General features: G+C 44.2%; 1 protein-coding gene across 2 annotated transcripts in view; it reads left to right on the forward strand.

Annotated features, from left to right (window-relative positions):
• The first annotated feature begins 1,143 nt into the window (after nucleotides 1-1,143).
• GNB4 (G protein subunit beta 4) overlaps nucleotides 1,144-21,770 on the forward strand; it is a 30,500-nt gene continuing 9,873 nt past the window's right edge. Inside the window, exons 1-3 of one of the 2 annotated variants that reach the window (XM_036388435.1) lie at nucleotides 1,144-1,244; nucleotides 16,945-17,043; nucleotides 21,220-21,258. In XM_036388435.1, coding sequence (XP_036244328.1) covers nucleotides 16,987-17,043; nucleotides 21,220-21,258 — 96 coding nt within the window. In that variant the 5' untranslated portion in view covers nucleotides 1,144-1,244; nucleotides 16,945-16,986. Of the gene's footprint in view, nucleotides 1,245-16,944; nucleotides 17,044-20,827; nucleotides 20,904-21,219; nucleotides 21,259-21,770 lie in introns of those variants that run through there. The other variant, XM_054515882.1, reaches the window with a different exon arrangement.

Raw genomic sequence — 21,770 nt, forward strand, 5'->3', positions numbered from 1 at the left:
TCTGAAGATTGTATTAGGAAGAATGTAAGGGAACAAGTGTATTTTAAGGGAGATCCTTGCACCAGTTTCTCCCCTTTATAAAAATTTAAGTTACTTATGTGGTGCTACAGTGACTCTGAGACAAGTGTATTTTCCTCAAATATGGTCCAACAAAATCAAGCCCGTTCCTTGTTGATTTTTGCTGTGTGATCACTCATTAAATGCAAAGTAAACACATTGCTGAATGGCATCTGTCCTTTGGATAAATGGAAGACAGATGCATTGCAGCACAGGGAAGCACAACACAGACTTTGCAACCAGGACAGAGCTATTAAAATCATAGGCTTGAGTCAGTTAGGGAACGTGCATGTTTTTTAAGGCTGATTTAGGGTAAGCAATGAGCTGTTTCATTACAGTATGTACTGTATGTTCCAGCACGTGCTGTCACTAACACTGAGCCATGTATCAGTAACACACTAATAGCTCAGACTGCTTTACTCACAGAGGTTTTGCTACTCATGGAAAATATTTTGCAAAAATTTGACAGTTTGTGTTGCTGAGGGTGCGGCAGAGCCGTGCTGAGGAGATGGATGGTGCAAGGGTGCCATGGCTGGTGCTGGGGGGCTGAGCAGGGCTGCCCTAGGGCTGTGCTGAAGCTCTGCTTCTGCACAGGTGCAGAGATGGCATCAGGGTCAGGGCAGGAGGGGACTCTGAGAGGTGTAGTCACCCTCAGTATCCCCATGCCCCGTGTCCCGTCCCTCACGGTTGTCACCCTCAGTGTCCCCATGCCCCGTGTCCCCATGTCCCGTCCCTCACGGTTGTCACCCTCAGTGTCCCCATGCCCCGTGTCCCCATGTCCCGTCCCTCACGGTTGTCACCCTCAGTGTCATCATGCCCCGTGTCCCCATGTCCCGTCCCTCACGGTTGTCACCCTCAGTGTCATCATGCCCCGTGTCCCCATGTCCCGTCCCTCACGGTTGTCACCCTCAGTGTCCCCATGCCCCGTGTCCCGTCCCTCACGGTTGTCACCCTCAGTGTCCCCATGCCCCGTGTCCCGTCCCTCACGGTTGTCACACGCGGGGTGACAGAAACTCCGCCCGCAGGGGGCGTGGCGCTGTGCGCGCTCTGACGTCACGCGGCGCTGCCATGGTAACGGCCCGTCACGTTGTCCGGTCCATGCGGGCGGGGCGGAGCCGCTCCCGCCCCAGCAGCGCCATGGCGGCGGCTCGGTGACACCGCGCTCCGCGGCCGCCCGGACACCGCAGGTACCTCCGCCCGGGGGATGTCCCCGCGGCTGGGCTCTGCCGCTGGGCAGCTCTGCCCGTCCCCCGCGGCTCCGCTCGGCCGCCCCAGGGCGGTGCCCGGTTCCCCCGCGGCTCCGCTCGCCGCGCCGGGGCCGGAGAGCCTCGGCCGGGCGGGGCCGCGTGGGGCCACAGGCCGAGCTTCCCGGCGCGGCGGCAGCGCCGGCCGCTGCCGCGGGACTGCGGGCGGGCGGGAGGCTCCAGTGCGCTTCCCGCCTGGGCCGCGCAGCCCGGGAACGGGCTCGGTCCCAGCGGGGCGGGCTCGGTCTCGCCGGTCCTGGGGAGGGTCCCGGCGAGGTCCTGGTGCCGCGTCCGGCGCTGCCCCCGCGGGGCCGCCCGGGAGCGCCGCGCCCGCCCCGCCCCTTGGGCGGCCCCATCCGCGGCGCCGGGGGGGGGCATGGGCGGCACCACCGCAGCGCCGGGGGGGGCAGGAGGAGGCAGGCAGGGCTCGGGCGGCGCCGCCGGCAGCGGCCCCAGCGCCGTGAGACCCTGGCAGGTGAAGCCCCGGGCAGGGAGAGCCCCGCGGCAGAGGGGCCGGGGCGGGCGCGGGGCGAGGGCGCGGTCCCGGGGTCCGGCGGGACGGGCGGGCGGCATCACCCGGTGCCGTCCCGCCCGCCCCGGAGCGCGGGCGCAGCTCCCGGGCTCTGCGGGGAAGGGAGGGGCCGGGGCAGGGTCGCGGAGCGTCCCCCGAAGCGGTGCTGGGCACGGGGCGTGCGGAGGGAAGGAGAGGCTCGGTACCCCGGGCTGGGAGTGAGGAGCGGGCGGGGCGCGGGCAGCGACCCCCGGTGCCGCCGGGCCCGGCTCGGTGACACACCGGGGGCGGTGACAGTGGCACACCGGGGCGCGGGCGCCGCGGTCCCTCCGGCCGGGGAGGAGCTGCTGGGGGTCGGGGGCAGCCCGGGTGGGCAGGGCCGGCCGGGGCACGGCGCTCCCGGCAGCATCGGCTGGCCCGGCCCTGGGTCCCGTGTGGGCTGCGGGCAGCGCCCGGCGGCTCCCGGGCCGGGGAAGGGCGGGGGAAGCTCCGCTCTCGGGTCTGTGCCTGACTAGAGCAGCACAACTCAGTTCGGGGCTCAGCGTTCCGTAAATCGGGCTGGCTGTGACTTGCATGTCTTGCGCGACTGTTGTGGCAAAGGTGAGTCGGAAGGTGCTCCCCGTCTTTAGGAAAAGTGCAAAGTCATTAGGTGCTTTTCGTGTCATACTTCGTAGGTATTGCTCGTTTCCCCGTCCAGATTCATTTTGAAGCTGCTTTTTTTAATTTTGCACTTGTTGCTGAGACTATCATCTTCGATAATTTTTAGTTTGATTTCTGTTGGAAATTGTGAAAAGCGTCCAAATTGCTACCAGATATAAATGTGGTAGACTAGTTTATGCTGTAATATTATCTGAACTAATGCAAAATAAGCCTCTGATCCATTCCCTCCTGTTAATTATACAGTTGAGGATGTTGTCTTTTATTAGGCTGGTTATTGTAGCTGGGAAAGTACATGATTTTCCAGGATGGTTTTCAGTTCTGAAATAGAAGCAGGGTAAGTCTCAAAGCTAAGTATGAGCTGAGGAAAAAAGTGCTTAATTTAATTAGGTACAATCAGTTTCTGAAGCAGCAGAGGAGTGGATGCTCCTCTGCTGGGTGGAGAGTACTGGGGAAGGAAGGGGAAAGAATGGCAAAATGGTGCAGGGAGAGCAGAGACAGGTACCAGCCTGTAAAACCCGGGGAGAGATGAAAACTGCTCTGTAGGAATAGCAGGGACATGAGTCTGCAAAGTCATGGGAGTGTTCAGAGTAAAACCTGAAGCTACTTCCTGACTTGTGTTAGAAATATGGGAAGTGATATCAAAGATGGTCACTAACCTGGCAGTGGAGTGTCAGCTGCAGGAGATGCAGTTGCTGGTTAGAGCTGGGGGAGGTCTGGAGCTGTGCTAACAGGAATAATAACTATATCAACAAATTAAGATGAAACAAACCACATGACAAGCACGCACAGTCCTGAAAGTCTCTTAATGGGATGGGAATCTTCAGCGGGTTTTTCGCAGTGTTTGTTTGTGATTTCTAAGCACGATAGCTGTGGTGAAGTTAATTTGTGCTTCCAAAGAACAGACTGATGTTATCTTGGAAGAAGGGGGCTAGGGAAATGAGGGAGATTGTAAGTGTATGGAAATGTCTCGCTGTGTGTCTGCTCTGGCAAACTATATTTTGAATTATTATTTCTCTAAAATAATCAGTTTTCACAGTGGATAATGTAGATGAGTTGTACAGATTTAATAGGCTGAGAACTAAGGCTGCTTTAATAGCATATAGTGTATACCTTTCAGCTGTTAATCATGAAAAAAATTGAGTTTCAGGTTACAGATGTGTCTTTTTCTCTCTTCTGTATTGTTAAAGTACTACAGCAAATAGCTGCTGCTCTGTCCACTTCAGGCCTTTCCTGAATGCTTGGAAAGTTGGTCAGGTATTTAAATCTTAAATAAAAAATTGTTGGCTGCAAATGTTGTGTTATATTTATGCTAGATAATGAAAGTTTCAACTGTATTTTCTTGTTGCTTAGTTGAGCACTGATGCATCTTGTGTTTAATTTGTCCAAGTATTTTAATTTTCAGGCTTCTAAAGAAAAATGTAGGACTCGGAAACCTAACTAGAAAACCTTGCAAAAACATTTTTGAATACAGAACTGTGTAGTTCTCTCCTGGACCATTAAGAAAAATGGCACAAAATTTATGAATATAAGATTTTGAAGGTGAATAAGAAATACAAGTAAAAAATCCTGACAGTATCTAGAGAAGTGATCTTCTTGAGTTACTCTTCTTTTCTGCCAGAGTCTTTAATTTATGACTATTGTGTTATTGAAGACAGTAATTTAGATTTTTTTATATCTCAGAAGTGACTTTGAATGTCTTATCAAACTAGTAAGAAATTCAGAATCTCTGAGCTTGATGTGCAGTGAAGGTAAAAACTTTGGGACAGTGATAATGCAGGGATTGTGTTTTGTACTTAACACTGTCTGGAAATATCAATGCTCAGATTAATGCAGCTCCCCAGTGCCTGGAACTGACTGTTTAGAAAGTATGCATAGTATTGCTAATCAAGAAAACATTTTCTAAGTTCCACAAAATTTTTTCTCTATTTTAATTGGATGCAAACCTGTCACTTACTTCATCTTCGGAAGTGTGTAATTAAATTTGGTTGTTATTGTTTTGTTCTTGTATGCAACTTCTGTGTTTTGCAAGCCGGAGTTTTGTAATAGAATTTACGTGAAAGATCTGAAACAGAGCTACAGCAAATGCTCCTGAAAAACACAGAATGTGTGCTGTTCTCTCGAGGCTGTGCTTTGGTGCAGAGGGGCTCATGGAGCTTTCTGGATAACAGGAGCAGGGCTGCCCTGAGCTGCAGCTTTAATTAAAGCATGGCACTGCTCAGGGATGGATGGGGTCATGTCTTCAGCAGTGTTTGAACAGCAGAGCTGGCTTTGCAGAGAGCCTGAAGCAGAAGAGCAGGAGGGGAGCTGGTGGATGCTTTGAGTGAATGTCAGCTTGGGTGCCCCCAGCGACACTGGCTGTGCAGATGGATCACTGTGAGTTCCTGAGGGGCAGTGCCAGAGAGAGAGCTGGGCTGAGGGTTTGTCAAAGCCACAGTTAGCACAACTGCAGGTGGACACTGGCTGGCAAATACTTAGGCAGTTCACTGAAGATGGTTTCATTTCCTTTAAGGTGTCTGGGCTTCCAAAAGTTTGTGAAACGCTGACACGCACTAAGCCAGGTTTTGATTCAATTACTGTAACTCTTGCAGTCTCCTGCCTTCCAGAAGGGCTTAAACTGGAAAGATGGAAGTGCCTGATGCTATTGTAGAGCAAAAGGCACTCTCAAGTGCCACCTATTATGTAAAATTAATTCGTTGGGGCAAAACAGGTTTGACAATTTGCAGGAGCTATTTTCCCCCTCCTTCTTACATCAGATCTCAGACAAATATTAATCATATGGATTTTCAGTGTAAGCCAAATGTTTGAGTCATTGTGAATCCCAGTGTTTTGAAACATTAAAAGAGCTGAGTAATGTTAACATTGAAATTATTTGATAAGGTTTTAATTTTCAAATGGGGTGGGGAGGAGAACAAAATGAAATCATAAAATCAATCCCAGGATTGAATGTGCTTCTTAAATGAGATTGGTCTTGGAGCTGCTTTCAGTGACTGTCTTGGCAGCTTTACAAGGACAAATCACCTCATTGCTCTCAGCAGTGGGAACTCTTGGACCTGCCTGGTTTGTTTTCATCATGCAGGCATTAATTCAGGTGGTCAGCATCTAGTCTAGCACAGAGCATCCAAGCAGTTTCAGGATAACCTGATGATTTAATTCTTGTTGGATTATGTTTTGTATATGGTTTTCCTGATAATATATATGTATATATGTAGTAATTATTTCTAACATAAATTGCACTTGTGTAATTTTATGTTTATATATTGAAATGCAATTTGTGTAGTATTTGTGTGCATTTGAAGTCTTGCATTAAAATTAAAGATGCTCTTTTACGATCTGTTGTTGAAACGTGATATTTAAAATAGGTCTGTTTAAAAGAAATATTTGATCTGAGTATTTTTCTGGTGACCCTTTGTATCATAATTGGTTGCTTTAGGTGATTGTTCATACAAAACAGTTTTATTCCTAGCTTGGAAAAGGAAGACATTTTTCTTCTTTCAGTTCTTGATTTAAGTTGAACTTAGTTGTTACTGAGCTGAAAAAAGTATTCAGATTCTATGTATAGATGTTATACTTGTCACAATCTGATTTCACACACTAAATGTAGTGTGTACCTAGTGATTTTGATCAGTGTTGATGATTTGACTTAAAGATTTTGACAGTGCAATGTAATGTCACGGTACTAAAAATTAGTAAATTGGAGTACACTAGGGTTTAGGTAGTTAAATTCTATAAGAGCTTTCTCTTCCCCAAAAGGTCTGAATTAGGTTTAGGACCTTGTATTTATCTTGTGTTGCTGTTGAGGAGGCAGACTGGAGCCCTTCCCTTTGCTTGTGCACGGTGCTGATGGGAAGATCAAGTTTTGTTGTAATCTCAACATAAGACAGGATAAAGCAGAGTTAAAAGAGCAGCACAGCAAAGTTTCCATGACAGCATTAAGTCCAGATGCCCTAGAACTTCAAGAAATTAATCATGACGTTAGTACCATTTTCCTTCCATTGAATGGTAGGAAGGGCACAGCAGGGGGGTTGGGTGCTCCTGACAATCTCAGGGAGAAGAGCAGTGGTCCACAGGGAGGTGTTACAGCTTTTTATAGGACACTGAATGCCTATTTTCAGTCTCACTGACTGACACTTGTTGGACAAAAAACTTCTTCATTGCCTTTTCAAATAGTTTTAATACAAGGTGTCTAAATACAAAACAAATTGAAAGTATGGAGAATGAGATGGCCTGGAAATAAAACTGTGGCTTTGGTGCTACAAACACAAGCTTAATTTCTAAGATAGGCACCAGAAAAGGGGAAACTCCTCTTTTGTCTTGGAAGCATCCCAAAAGAGGGAGCTGGATTATTTATTTATTTCTATACAGCGAAATAAAAATAAAATTCTAATCCAGAGTAAATGTCCTGTAAATGAGTATTTGATGATGTGTTTCACTGCAGTTGCCCACACTTTAGGAAAAAGCAGCTAATTTGGAAAGTCAGGTAGCTGAAGATGGGAAGTGATTACAACTCCTTTTTTTCCTGCTTGTCTGTTAGATGTTCTTACAAATGCAGATAGATGGGCATCAAAAGCCAAACATGCCCTTTGAGAAGGGATGAAGAAAGTTGACTTTTCCTGGTGGTGCTGCTTCAGAAGCTCAAGGAATTCTCTGTTCTCAATCTCTACAGAAACCTCATGGCCCTGAATGGTAGAGCTCTGATAACTGTGACAGGATGAGCTGGAAGGCCAACAGCCTCAGCAAACAGCTGAACTGCTGCAGGGTTTCAGAGCTGGGCTCTGTTTGCCTTTTCTTTGAGTCGGGTGTCTTTGGCATGGAGCTCCTGGCAGCAGGAACTCAAGGATCTTCAGCCACTTCTACCAATCAGTCACCATTGCTGAGAAAATCTCGAGTGGTGGAATGTGTGTCTCAAACATTAAACACAAAAGGCTTCCAGGAGCAGTGTCTGCTCTCTGGTGAGGGCTGGAACAGATGGATTTAGCTGAGCTGCTGACCTGGCTGACCAGGACTGAGACATGCAGGGAGCATTTACAGCAACAGAAGTTCCAGTGGATTGGAAAGCCCCTTGAGCAAAGCAGGCTGTGGAGCTGTGGACTCTCTCCTGGCCATGCTGCCTGACTCATTGTTCCTGTCTATAACCTTAGGCTTTGTCTCCAGAGGGGAATTCTGCTATTTATAACCTAGTGAGCATCATGTGTTCACAAAAAAGTTTTCATATAAAAAATAAAAAAGTTACACTTCGTGGAAGACTACTACAGGAGGGAATCAATATTTTATTTCTTTGCAGCAGCAATTTGTTTCTCTTTTATCCTCTTCTGTTGGAAACTTAATCTGGGGCCATTTTCTTTCCAGGCAGATAGGTAATTTCTGACTTTGGACCAGTTAAAAATTACTTCTACAAAGACAGCCTTTGTTTTGAGAGCCCTGCAAGTGTGGAGATAATTAGGAACACAGTGCTACTGATTTCCTTAAGGTAACTTCTTTCTTCAGTATTGGATGTTGTATCTTTGTTAGTAAGTGACTGTTTGAAAAGAGACATTACTGCTTGAGAAACATCAAAAGCAATTTCATGGAGTGTAGATTGGATATATCAGTCTCATCAGAAGTGGTACCAGAAGTGGCTACACAGCCCATGTGCTCTTAATCCTGTATTTGCAGTAAAAGGGGTGACAAAACACTACATGGGGGTTTTACTTCCTAGCATTGGATTTCTGATCATTCTGTAGTGTGAGGTTTTTGGTAGATTTTTTTGACGTATGTGCATCTCATATGAATGTGAATCTCAAAAAAATATTTTTTTAAGAAGGTAGCCTGAACTCTAGTCTGGAAGAGAACTTAATTTTCATGGCTTCAAATCACAAGTAATTGTGATTGAGAAGAAAGACCAGAAATGTATTGTGAACCGAAAGCAAAATTAAAATGAGACCTGAGGGCAGTAGTTTTATCTGCCCTTTGGATAATTGGTATTAAAAAAGCTGAGATGTTTATATTGCCTCGTTGTGCAGTGAAAGGGTGCAGCTGTGTTCAGCTTGAGGGCATGAGCAGCACATAAAGCCTCGCTGTGACTGTGGTACCAAGGGAGTGCTGGATGGGGAGGAGGGAAGGGGCTGGGGACCAGGGATCCATCAAATGCATGGCTTCTCCTGATGGTACATCTGAAAGGAGATAGTGTGTGTGTGTAACTGGTACTGCTGGGCTTTCTGCTCCTCAGGAGAGTGAGAATGCTCCACTTGCAAAAACTGTCAGCCAGAAATGATTGCAGGCAAGTGAGCAGTCATCTGAGATGAATGGAGGCACTTTTCCTGTAGACACTATAGTTTCCCTTAATGTGTATCTTCTCCGTTGACTTTAAACCTCAGATTTTCTGTGCACTTGGTGCTTTTTATGCATGCTGTGCAGTCTGCTCACTCTCAGATAACAGGAGGCTGCTTCAGTAATCTTTTGTGCCTGTAGGTGCCAGACCAGATTTTATATGCATAGCACTGCATGGCCCTACATGATGCCACTTCAGTAAATACCAATGCATTAGCCCTTAAAAAAATCCAAAGTCAAACTTGCTTAGAGATGGATTTAAATGTAAATGAAGGTCTTTCAGAATGACTTTGAATTGTCACTCTGCAGTACACTTTTCCTAGTGAAATGTTCAAATGGCTTCTGGGTATGGCTGGGTATTTGAAGAGACAAAAGCCCTAAGATCACTCCATACGTGTATCCACCTGTCTGTCCCCAAGGAAGAAATTGGACTGGAACCATCTCTGTCTTCTTACTTAGGGTTATATCTTTCTGCTTGATTAAGATCTTTCTTGCCATTTCTTACATGTTTTGAATTGCAAAACCAATAATAATTTGTTCAGTGATGGAGTGTCCTGAGGTCAGTGAACCAAGTTTTTACTGCAGAATCATTATTACAGTCACTAAAGACAAGATCATTTGAATTTCACATGTAGTTCTGTTTGCAGGCAGTGTGATAAAAATAAATCTGTGCTTATGTACCAAAACATTTTGACCTGGAAACGAACATAATGAATATAAGATGCAAGAATGTTAATTTTGGAAAAATCACTGTTGGACTGTGAAATATTCGTGACTAAAAAATTCCTTCCTTCCTGTGCTTTTCTCAGCCTTATGCTTAACACTGAATTTCTTGAGGCTTTTTTTCTAGAATTTGTAATGTATGGGTTAAGAAGAGTAAGGCCTTTCTGTATGTGTTTTATGAATGTACTTGGCTTCGCCTTCAGCTAGGTCTTAGAAATAAACTCTCATATCTCTGAGCTTAAGAGACCGGTGTCATGAGCTGTCAGCCAAATGAAGGGTAACAGTCTCAAGTCAGTGATTATTTTTTACTAGTAAACTTAAGAATCACTTCAATTTCTAAACTGATTTCCTTTGTCTGTTTTGTCACTGCTGTCAACAAGGTCAGTGTTTGTTGGTCTGTTTGTCCTCTATGGAAACCATCATCAAACCAGTCACCAAAACCAACATGGGCCGTGCCCTGGTGTGCTGGGGCTGGTCCTGTGGAACCACAGAGTGCTTTGGGTTGGAAGGGGACCTTGAGGATGCCCCAGTTCCAGCCTGGCCCTTGTGGGTTCACTCTCTGAGCCAAGCGATGGCTTAGAGATGCAGCAGCGCCATGGGACCTGCTGGAGCTGCTGCTGCCTCTGCTCCCCTCTGGCTGAGAAACACTCCAGGGTGATGTTCACAGTGCTCAAGCCTGGAGGTGAATGCAAAGGTGTAAATTCTCTTCATAGCTCCAAGTAGTTCTTGTGGTGTATAGAAGTGTTTTGACGTGGCAGGCTTTATTTCAAAGTTCTGTTAAAATCCCTGGCTGAGTGTGTACACGTGTATAAAATGGCACATATTTCTGCTCTTTGTGATGAGTGGGTCTGAGGTGTTTTGGAGAAGGGAGGGAGGAGCAATATTTGTTGCCTTGAAAGTGCTGGTGCCACCCGGTTGGTGGGTGGGGTTGTGTTCCTGGTGTGGCTGCTCAGGGCATGTGAGCACACCGAGAGATGAGGCTCGAATCCCACTCAGTTTGCTGGAGTCTCTCTTGTGGCATCCTCTTTCCAGCTGTCCATCCGGTTTTTGAGCACACACATCCATTGGTCCCTTGGAATTGGGGATGGTCTCTCCTAGAGGAATAGGTGTTTAAGAAAGTTCTGCTCATACCCTTCCTCTCGAGAGGCGTTGGTTGATTATTTCCTGTTTTTGTACCAGAGCTATAATGGAGACATATCACTTTAAAACACTTCCAAACTGTGCAGAAGTGCAACAATAGCACTGACCTCAGCGAGCGAGGTCACACCCAGGCTGCTTCCTGTTTTCTTCTTGGGGAGACCAGAGGCCCTGAGCACGGCAGAGCTCTGCTCGCATCTGCCTGGGGCTCGGAAATCAGAGCGGCGCTTCATTCCTTCTGACAAAGTGAACATAGAAAAATCTTAAGGAAAAGATTCAGTTAGGATTTCCAGGCTTATTTTCTCAATTGTAACTATTTTTTTTTTGAGGGAATAACCATTTTTTTCTTACTTAAGTGATGTGTGTAAGATGTTCTGCAGTTAGTGCACTTCTCAAAACATACATTAAAGATAAAGAAAGGAGGGAGGTGCACTGAAGAGGTTTGAGAGGAGAGATAAAGACCAAGGTACACAATGGGGCAATTATAGCCCTTACATACTGTTATTTCAACTTATCCCAGCATTATTCTCCTGGGATTAAAGTATTAGTTGACCAATATAAAAGCTCTTTGCTTTGTTGTCTTTGTTTATTGATGCAGTACTTCTACAATTCAGAACAAAGAAGGCTTGGGAGAATGGATAGCTGGAAAGGTCTTTGAGAAACAAAGGAGAGGCAGCATAGGCCCAAGGTATAGTAAAAAAAGCCATTTAATGTTTCATTTTCCTAAGTGCAGAGCTGAGTGTATGTATGATTCTCAAACAGCTCTACCATAAAAAATACTTCATGTAAAATTCCACCTGAAATAGTTGCTATATATGAAGGTATGTAACTGCAGCACAGCATCAATGCATTTACTTTACATTACTGTTGTGCAGGCAGAGATTTCACTTGATGTAAGGCTTTGTCCACTGTGTCCAAGTTTGTAGATTTTGAATATGTCAAATCTATTCTCTTCAGGCTGCAAGAGATAGAACCTCTTTTTGTTCTTCTCTATTCATGGCTTTGGGGAGACATAAATGACTGGGCAAAGCTGCCAAATTTTGTTTAGTGTCACTAAATGAAGCAATGTTTAATCAAAATCTTCTCTGGCACATCCTGACTATGTAAAATGTTGGTCTGTGTGTGCTGGCAGGGCTCAGCTCCAGAGCCAGAACCCACTGTCCACAGCCTGAGTGTCTGAGTTACCAGTGTGTCTCCCTTGAGAGAGCTGGAGTGTTTCTTGGTGTCTTTCCCCTATATTTAGTAAAGTGCTGTAATTAGCATTCCTTATGTTCAGCCACCTGTGTGCTCACTGGTAGGGATGATCACATGAAAGCCATGTGGAACCTCCTTTCTCCTCCTGTCTGTTGATCACTTTGTGGATCATTGGTGTTACTGAGTGAGATCTTTGAGATCTTGCTGCATAGGAGTTGGAAACCTGAGGTTGATACATGTAGCTAAGCACTTGTTTCAGTTCTAAAGGACTGATATTTTATACGAAATGAAATTGTTAATTAAATAACTGATAGCTCTTAAGAATCCAGTCAAACAGACTGTTCTTTCTGCAGTCCCTTTAATCTCTATATATTTGGCACGGAAATAGCAAACCTTTGTTGTGGGGAGGGGCAAATTTACACTTCTCTAGTCACTCTTGCAGAGAAAATCGTGTTTTTCCAGCCACAAGGTTTTGAGTCCACAGGTTGCAGAGAGAGTACTTTGGAGACAAGACCCTGGGGTAATTTGTCACTGCCTGCCTGTATAATGAAGAATTAAACTCTTAGCAAATGATGCTGCTACTGAATCAGGAATAGTGTAAGGAGTCATTTATCTGTGGAGAGCTCAAGCCTGGCAGTGGCTTTCCTGGCACTAGATACACTGTGCAATCTGACTTAGTTAATACACTGCCTTGGGAGGCACTTTATTTTGATATCAGTAAATTCACTTGTACAAGTCTGAGGAGAAATTGCACTGAGTGCAGCTCAGCCTACAAATGACTGAGGGCAGGGATGAGCCTCCCTGGTACACCAGGGCACTGCTCTGGTGAGCTCCCTGAGCTGCTGCTTCTGTCCTTGGCTCCATTTCCTGCTGGTTTGGGTGTCCTGCAGTGGCACACTTGCCTACCAAAGGTGCTAAAAGGTTCTTCCCTGTCCTGGTGCTCTTCCCCTCAGGGCCTCAGCAGGTGGAACTGTTCCTAGTTCATTGAGCACATCATGAGTTGTATTTGAAGAGAAGCCTCTGACCTCTTTCATCAGAGGTGCTGCCTCTGAGTGCTGAAAGGCAGATACCACGAGTATTCTGCATCTGAGCAAACTCAGATTATTTTTTCTTTGATTCAACATTTATTAAAACTGTGAATAAGTCAGGGAAGTAGACATCATGTTAGCCCCAGTCTCCTGAGATGGCAGGAGGAATCCTCACTCACTCTTTCTGCCCATACAAGAGCTGATGGCTTTGCTGTGTATATGACCAAGCATAGGTACAGTTGGGCTCCTGGGGAAATTCATGTTTGGAATAAAGATTTTGCCAGTCTGTGAAGCTGTGCTCCTTCCAGGCTGTGGTATTTTGATCTTGGAGGGGAGAGTGAAGAGGCACCGTGTCCTTTGTAACCCAGTATGGGTTGGTGATGAATCCTCTGAGGTTTTCAGTAATTTGTACGAGTAAAAGTCTGCAACACAGCCATCACCTCTGTTCTTGGCCATGCTTGTAAGCCCTGCCAAAGCAGTCCCAGCATTTAATCTGATAAAACCCAAGTTGTTTACCTGATGCCTGGTAGCCCACTTCAAGGTTTGGTGGTGTCTTGCTTCTCTGCAGTGAGGACAGGTTTGTAGGATGCAGCCTCTGCTTTGCTGCCAAGCTTCTCAGTTCTGTGGTGTTCTCTGCTTCACTGCTCACCTCACTGGTAGGCTTAGAAACAATATTACAGCAAGTGAATCTAGCCTGGGTAATGGTCTTTGCGCATAACTCTCTTTAACCACACTGCTGCAGCATCAGAAGGATTGAAACAGACACAGATGCATCCACGAGTTCCAAGCTTCCAAGCATGTGCTGATCTTCCTGTGTTGGAGTTGTGAGTCTGGTGACATCAGTAAGATCTTCCCACAGGAGTTTGACAGGAGTTCAGAGATGCTGCTTGCAGAGTTAGTGTGAATCTGGAAATGCATCCACGAGAGCTTCCTCCCTACCCACTCAATTTCTGTAGCTTCCTGTGGGCACAGGAAAATAGTGCTTGAAAAAAAATAAAAATCCCAAGTGGAAGCATCTTTCTCCCAGTTCTGCTAAATACTTAATGGTGGGGGATGATCTGAACACACAGGCCTTTGCATTGGGAGCTGCTGCCAGGCACTGCAACACTGTTGGATACATTTCAATTTAATAGTTGAACTGCACTTAGTTTGTTTACTGTAGTATCTTGGTGTTTATACATAGCTTCATATCTCAGAGTTAGTTGTTCAAATGCTGTGTACTGGAAAGGAACTTTAATGCTTAGAGCTAGAGTGAACCAGTTCTAAAGTGAGCCTGGATTTAGTGGAAGTGTGTGCTGGTTTGAAGGCAGCTCTCTGAGGTGCAGCTTGACCTTGAACCACTGACACATTTCTACTGAGCAGTAATGCTTAAAGCTCTGCAGGTTTAGCACATGCTGATGCTGCTAGGGCTCTTCCACTGCTAAAAGTTTCTTTTAAAAATATGAAGGATCATTGTCCTTTTATTTGCTTCAGAATTATTTTTAAATTAAAGACATGTGGGTGAGTGAGAAGGCTTCTGGAGTTGTCCATGTAGGAACTTGGAGAAGTGTGACACAATTTAAAGTTGTGAAGTTTAACAGCTGTGCAGCTGCTGGTGCAGCTTGGTGCAGAAATGGCATTAGTGGTGAACAGTGCTGATATGAGTGACATTAATTAACATTAATTTTATGTGCAGAATTGCTATAGATGGTCTTTGAATGCCAGTGCAGTGCTACAGCCCATTCTCAAATCTGCTCACAGCTTTACCTATGAATGGAAAAATACCCTAACTTTGGGTGCTCGTGCCTGGCCATGCGTGCTTCCAGTTGTGAATAATGTCACTTTCTTTATGATCAGTAATTCTCTGTGAGAATTTGAAGTGACTGCCTACAGAGCACTGAAGTGTGTGGCACAGCACAGGGCAGAAGCTGACTTCCCTTCTCAGAAAATTGGAGATACATCAACTTCCCTGCTAGGAATCTTCATCTCCTGTTAAAAATAGCACACAAGACTACTAAGCATTGGCAGGCAGCATGGCTGGCTGGCTTTAGACCTTTGAGACCATTGTTTTGTCTGTGCTACCTTTCAGTAGGTTCTGGAGTAAAAAGGGAAAATCATACTGAAAAGGTTAATTTGGCACTGTCAGAACTGAAAGTGGGGCTATGTTTCATAGAGGCATCCCCATTAAAGGCATTAAGGTTGTAATTAAACTTGATAGCCTGTAAAGGTATGTGATTAATGCATGTGCTAAAGTCATGTTTTTAATGCTTAATCCTTAAAATTGGACACCAGCGTTGATGGCTTGTATGTTATGCCTGCTGTGCATTCAGAGGTGTTAAATAGTCTGGGCTGCTGAAAAAGGAGCACAGTAGGAAATGGAGAAGTCTCCTGGAGAATTCCCATATGAATTACAACATAGTAATTCTTTGTAGTTGAACAGAGCACAGGTTTAAGGAAGGGGAATGTGTGAACCTCACAGTTTGCTTACATGTAGCTGGAAATACTCGTTAGAGCTGAGTCACCATCCCTGTCACTGATGAGGATGATGGAGATGATCCACCTCAATGTGTGCTTGTGAGTTGGCTCTGAAATGGACTTGAAGTGATACCTGTGGGAAGCAGAGATTGAAAGGAAATACATGGATAATTAGTGAAGATACTTTTCTTCTTGAGAAGCAATAAACTTTGTAGCTCTCAAACACTTGTATAAACTGTTAGTCCAAGGATGATTTTTTTATTACAAATTGCATTGAACCAAAACTTCTCACTCTTTTCAATCTATGAGTGTGGTGTTTTATAGATGGAAAAAGGCTTTCCAGAATCAGTCTTTAGAGCACATCACTACTGAACTGCAGGGAACCAATAGCCAGACCAAATAAAGGGGTTTCCCTAGAGGTCTACAACTTACCAGACACACTGTGACCTTTTTTTCTCTGTTTTTTGGCCATTTTTCAGTCGACTAAATAGGAAACATAGACTAACGTTTTGAATAGGTTCTTCTTCCTGCTTCTTTTCCTTCCTTCCTTAATTTTCATTTTGTGAGCAGTAGTCTGACTTGCCTGTCTTCTCCTACAAGCTAGAAGTGTTTTGGCTTTTTATATAATGTCATGAGACCACTATTATCACCTTTCTGGTGTGCATTTTCTGTCATGAAAAAATTACAAATAAGTGCCTGGCTTGTCTGTGAGCAATTTACTTGCTGATACTGCTTTCAGTGCAAGGATTTTGAAGTCTCCACGTGTGTGAATAGACTTAAGATGTCTCTAGTGGTGTTTGACTGCACTGCTGTGCTGGGGATAAAAAACCTGAAAATTGATCTGAGGAAACTTGTTCAACACATTGAAAAAAATCAAATGCAAAAATCTGATTTGAAAAAAAAAACCTTACTAACCTGAGAGTGTGCCTGCATGTGGTCTTACTGTTAATTGATATTTCTGTTAAGTTGACTTGGAGTCCTCATTCAGATGACAACTGCATTAGGAACTGAGGGCTGTATCAGCACAAGGATGCTTTTAGGGAGGATTTGGTTTTTGCTATCCTTCTCACTCTGTGGGTGCTTTTGAAATTAAAAGATCATTGTGTTTTGCCTGAAAAAAATGTGAGAAAAAAGTGGAGAGAATCTGTTATTTCAGCTGTAGTCTAGGATTCAAAAATTTCATCTTCAATTAAAAGCAAGTCTGCCCTGGATGTCCTGTGCAAGGTTCCTGTATCACAGCCCTGCTGAGCCCAGGGGCACACACTGGGGGCACCTGCAGCCTCTGCTCTGTGTTGCCATCCTGGGGCACAGACCGACAGAGATTTCTGGGTGGGGGAGCAGGGAGCTGCTACAAAACAGGTTTATAAAGTACAGTGGGTGGTTCTGTTGACAGTTGCTTTTGTATTTAAAATAGACTTCGCTTAATTCTGCTTCTCGTGGTAATTCAGGAATTGAAATCACTCAGGTCTTGCCAAATTCATTAATACGGTGTACTAAAGGGAATGTCTGTTTGGAAGCCTTTCTAAAAGCAGAATAAAAATAAATATATACACAGATTCTTAGGTTTTTTATGTTTTTTAAAAAGGAGAAGAATAACTTTCAGTATCTCTTTCTTCCCTCTTCCTGGCAGGTTTCTTCACGAGTGGAGTGTGAGAAGTAGAGGCTGAAGAAGATGAGTGAGCTGGAGCAGTTACGGCAGGAGGCAGAGCAGCTGCGAAACCAAATCCGAGTAAGAATTGGGAACTGCTTCTTTTCCATGATGAAACTCCTCCTTTGTGGCAACAAACTGTAAAGATCTGTCAGTTGTTCCTGGTTAACTCCTGCAGAGCTTAATGTATTTTCAGAATATTTGAGTAAAAATCAGAAAAGCCATTGGTATAATGAAGTAAATTTGTAATATTTCTTGAACAAAATGTTTTATTTCCTGTTGAAGTTCCTGAGTTTTGGTGCTAGGGGGTGTATGTGTTTCTGCAAGTTTTATGTTCTGGGTTTTTAGAAACAGAAGGGAGCAGCAAACTCCTAGAACCTAGGCATGACAAGTTTGGCTTAAGGGGTCTTGGAAGAGCCTGGTCTGGGCTAAAAGTGATGCCTGAGGTTAAAGCAGGAGTTTGAGAGAGCCTTCCAGGGTGGATGTCATTTCTACAAGCACTGTTTCTTGGCTTCCTGTGGAGTTTATTTTTATTAAATGCTGATGCCCCCATACAGGCTATTTTTTTTGTTGCATTTACTCAGTGAAGATAAACCAAGTATGAGCTGTCATGTTCAAAGTTAGTTTTCCAGGAATCTTCTGCAACGTGCATTTATATGTCAGTGATGCAGTTTTCAGTGAAGTATAATAAGGATCTTCAAAGTCTGTTTATTTTTCATCAAAATTTTCAAAGCATGAAGCGTTCATAAATCTGATTTATATGGGAATGGCTTAAAGAGTAAAGAGTACAGGTTTCTTGGAATATGTTGCATGCACAGAGGCTTTTTTTAGCATGGCATGTGCTGGCAGCAGTTGCTGTGTGGTGTCTCCTGTGAGGTGTGAGGCTGCTGGTGGTGTCAGCCATGCGCTGAGCACACTTGGTGTCTCAGGGCTGTGCTGGGGCAGATGCTGCTCATTCAGAGCCATCCAGGGATGCCTCTGTGTCCTGCTCTCACTTCACCCCCTGTGGAAACACAGGGTGGCAATCAGGAAACACTGTGCCCCTTCCACCAGCTCTCTAGAGGATACAAATACATTTTTAGCTTAAAATACTTTTTTTTTTTGTTCCAGTTTAAGCTTTATTACAGAATTATACTGCTAAAAGGGGTACATAATTCTTCAGTTCTTCTCTGCATGCTGTGTAAAGACTTTATCATGGTGTTATGTTGAGGGGAGTCAGTTGAGTCTTTGTTCAGTCTTGGTAATCAGTGAGTCTGGTTTCATCAAAGCTGTGGGAAGAAAGAGCCACCAAGCACATTAGAGGGCTTAGACTGTGCTGCAGGAATGTTTGCTTACTTTTTAAATTTTGGAGCACAGAAATCTGGTGGACTCTTGGGTAATGGCTCCATTTTGTGGCTTTAGGTTGATATAACATTTCCTTTGTAACTACCACCCAAACTTGTAACTGGATCTATCAGCTGTAGCTCAGTAACCATGGGTCTCTTGCCTTTGGGGTCCCTTGGCTCAGCAGTGGCAATTGGTGATTCCCTCTTGGCATCTGAGTGCAGGCTGGGATACCTTGTAGTTCATTCTAACTGCAGATTCATAGGCAGTTAAAAATGCTTCTGATGATTTAATATCCATGAAACTTTCTGACCAAATACTTCAATTTCATATTTGAAGACATGGCTACTTATCTTGCTTATTAAATCATTGCACAGTTTTTGTTTGGGATGGGTAAGAGGATCTGAAAATAGGGGGTTTAAGTGTCACAAATATCTACTGGGCTGGTTATTTTCAGGAATTATTTTTGATGCACTCCTTAAAAGAGATGAGATCACTAATGGCATTTGATGTTTTATGTACAGCAGCATTTTTCTGTCTTGGTTGTGGACAACTCTTGGGTTTTGTCTGGTATTTCCTCTAACAATATAATCACAGAAAATCAGCTTTGTGCCTAGGGTCCAGGTAAGATTGTACCTAACAGTGTCCTAAGATGTAGAAACTGCAGTGCAGAGCTGTTGATTCCCCAATGGACTTCAGTCTGCAATATTTTAGAAGTGTTTCATGACTATTAATTTTATTTTTGCAGTATCTAGGTGATGTCTCCCCATGCAGCTGGAGCTCTGGTCTGTGCACAGACAATGCACAGCCTGGGAGTGCAGGAATCTGTAGTGCAGGAAGGTGGAACACTGAACAGTGAATTGTCAGATATCTGTCAGATGCTTGATGGTTAAAATTAATTCCTAGCTCTGTCTGTAATGAATTTCCCATGTCATACATGTGTCCTCACTGTGAGAACTGAAATTGAGGATAATGATTTTAGAAGTGTTGCTTACTTTGCACAGTGTCATTCAAACCAGAAATTCTGGACAAATAACACTGTATTTTTAAAAATACAGGTAGCTGGGGGAAAAAACTGCAACCTGAAGTGTGTGCTAGGAAAGTCTGAGGGCTGCACAATGATCAAGCAGTTAGATTTTTCTCACAAATCTTGCATGGTCTTGCTTGATGAACTGCAAAAAATCTGCAATTCCATAAAGAAGCTTTTTTATGTTTTGACACTAATGATTATGTTATGGTGATGTATATGTAGAAATACAGTTTCAAGGAAAGAATTAAAAATAGCCTGTTGAAACTCTACTTTTCCTGCAGTTTTGCCAATTGTATGGCAAGTATTAGCCTCAAATACAGGAGTTGTTAATAGCTCGCTCTTAAAGAGCAAAAAAAGCTTTGTTTCATTCAAAGTGCATTCAGAATTCATTTTATGCTGAACATTTTCAGCTATTTCAGGCCAATCAAACAAGTAGTCATTTAAAATGCAGTGTGTTTCTTCCTGTGGATGAAATAAGTCCTGAGTGCTAAGGGATTTGCTGCTCTGGTATTTTAAACCCCTCCTGATTCCAGACGTCAACATTTTATAAATATTTCTACAGTTCAGACATTATAAAAATAAGTTGAGATGACTTAATCCACTCTCAGGCTTGCTTTTTGGGAGGAGAGCTATAAAGGGTGGTCAAAATAAACATGCACTTAAGAAATGTTAAAGTTGCAATGTCAAGTAACTCTCAAGCAAGAGCTTGAAGAAACTTGAAGATCCCAGCCTGATCATGTTGAGGCAGATCCAAAATGTGCAAGCAAATGTTTCTGTTGCTGCTCTCAAAGGGACAGACTGAGCAATCTGCACAGACTGAACTTGGGAGGGACACACCAAGTGCTGGTGAAGAGGCACCATCGTTTTTGGGTGGCTGCTTCACTGGTTGCACAAGGTGGAGAAATTTCCAGGAGTTGAGAGGGTTCTGTGGCTGCTCCTGGTGATGGCTTTAACTTCAATTTGTGCTGCACAGCTCCTGCCTAGCTTTAAGCCCCTGTAAGCCATTTTCTCAGAGGGAGGAGCTGGCCATGCCTGTCTGTGTGTCCTGGGAAGGGCCTGAGCTGCAGGAGAGCAATGCAGTGACAGCTGTGACTGAAAGCAGGTCTTGCACAATCTGTGTAGCAGGGGAGGCTCAGTGGAGCTCACCTGTGCCAAGGTTCAATGTGGGGCTGATTTATGCAATGAAAGTCAAGTTGTTTTCTAGGTCAGGTTGAATCATATGCAGGAAACAAGTCCTGTGTCCATAGAGTCTGAGATAAGGAAAAAACCATGGAGTGTCTGTGTGGGGATCTGGCAGCACCCATTCCATGAAATGGGTGAGGGCGTCACTGGGCCATTTTTTCCCCTTCAGTTGGTGTCAAGTACATCATCACTAAGCTTTGGTAATCCTGCTGTGTGTCCTGCTCCTGGGATCCTGCCTGCTGCTTTTCACCCTGCCTCTCCCAGCCAGCAGGAGGGTTAATTTGGGCACAGAGCTTGCCAATCCTGTGTAATATGTGGTTGCTTTTCCAGGTGGATCAGTTCTTCCCTTGTGCTCAGCACACCCTGAGCAAGCACATCCACCCCAGGGAAGGATACAGGGAACAGGGTAGGCACTGGGACTTCAGGATGGCTCCAAATGCCTTTGAATCCCATAGTCTGTAGAAAGGGAGATTCAAAGGCTGCTGGGGCATGACCTTTCTTAAGTCCCTCTTCCTCCACTACCCCTTGTTGTGTGCCATTGCTTTTTAGATTCCTTGCCCAATAAACAGATTAGGGTGACAGAAGGAATATTGGCATGTCAGTGGTGGTGTGTGGCTTTGAGTGTGTTGGAATTTAGTTCAAGAGTTACTTTTCCTTTAGACCCTCTCAGTTGATGCTCAGTGTTACCTTCCCAATTCAACTTGTTTCATGTTTTGTTTCAGGATGCCAGGAAAGCCTGTAGTGACACAACTCTTGCTCAGGTATGTTCCTGTTCTTTGTGTAGGCTGTTTCTTGAGAGATGAAAAAACAAAAATATCACTTTGTGACTCTAGCATGTTCCTGTTCAGTAACTGAAAGAATAAAGTGAAAGAAGCCTTTGGAAATGTACAGTGTGTTTGTTTAAATAACTGTATAAAGCCCCACCAAAAAAACCCAAATAAACAAAACAGCGAAAAAACCCAACCAGTCAACCCCCCCCACTATCTTAATGGAACCTGCTTCCAGTTTACCTTTTAAGTAGAGTATGTTTATTGTGTTAAATATATTTAGAAAAACTTAAATAAATATCTTGTAGCAGTTTTTTGGAAACAGAATTATTTTGCATATAAAGTTCTGCCATGCTTTAAAAAGTAACAGTGCAGCTAATACTGAAGCATTTTCTTTCATTGGTTTAAAATGAAAACTTTGAGATTTAATAATCTGAAATAGTATAACATAGAAGTATTTTAAAGAGCTTCCTGAAGTTTCATTGTGGCCACTGTGAAGTGTGTTA

Source organism: Molothrus ater, chromosome 10, assembly GCF_012460135.2.
Source record: "Molothrus ater isolate BHLD 08-10-18 breed brown headed cowbird chromosome 10, BPBGC_Mater_1.1, whole genome shotgun sequence".
Classification (NCBI taxonomy): domain Eukaryota; kingdom Metazoa; phylum Chordata; class Aves; order Passeriformes; family Icteridae; genus Molothrus; species Molothrus ater.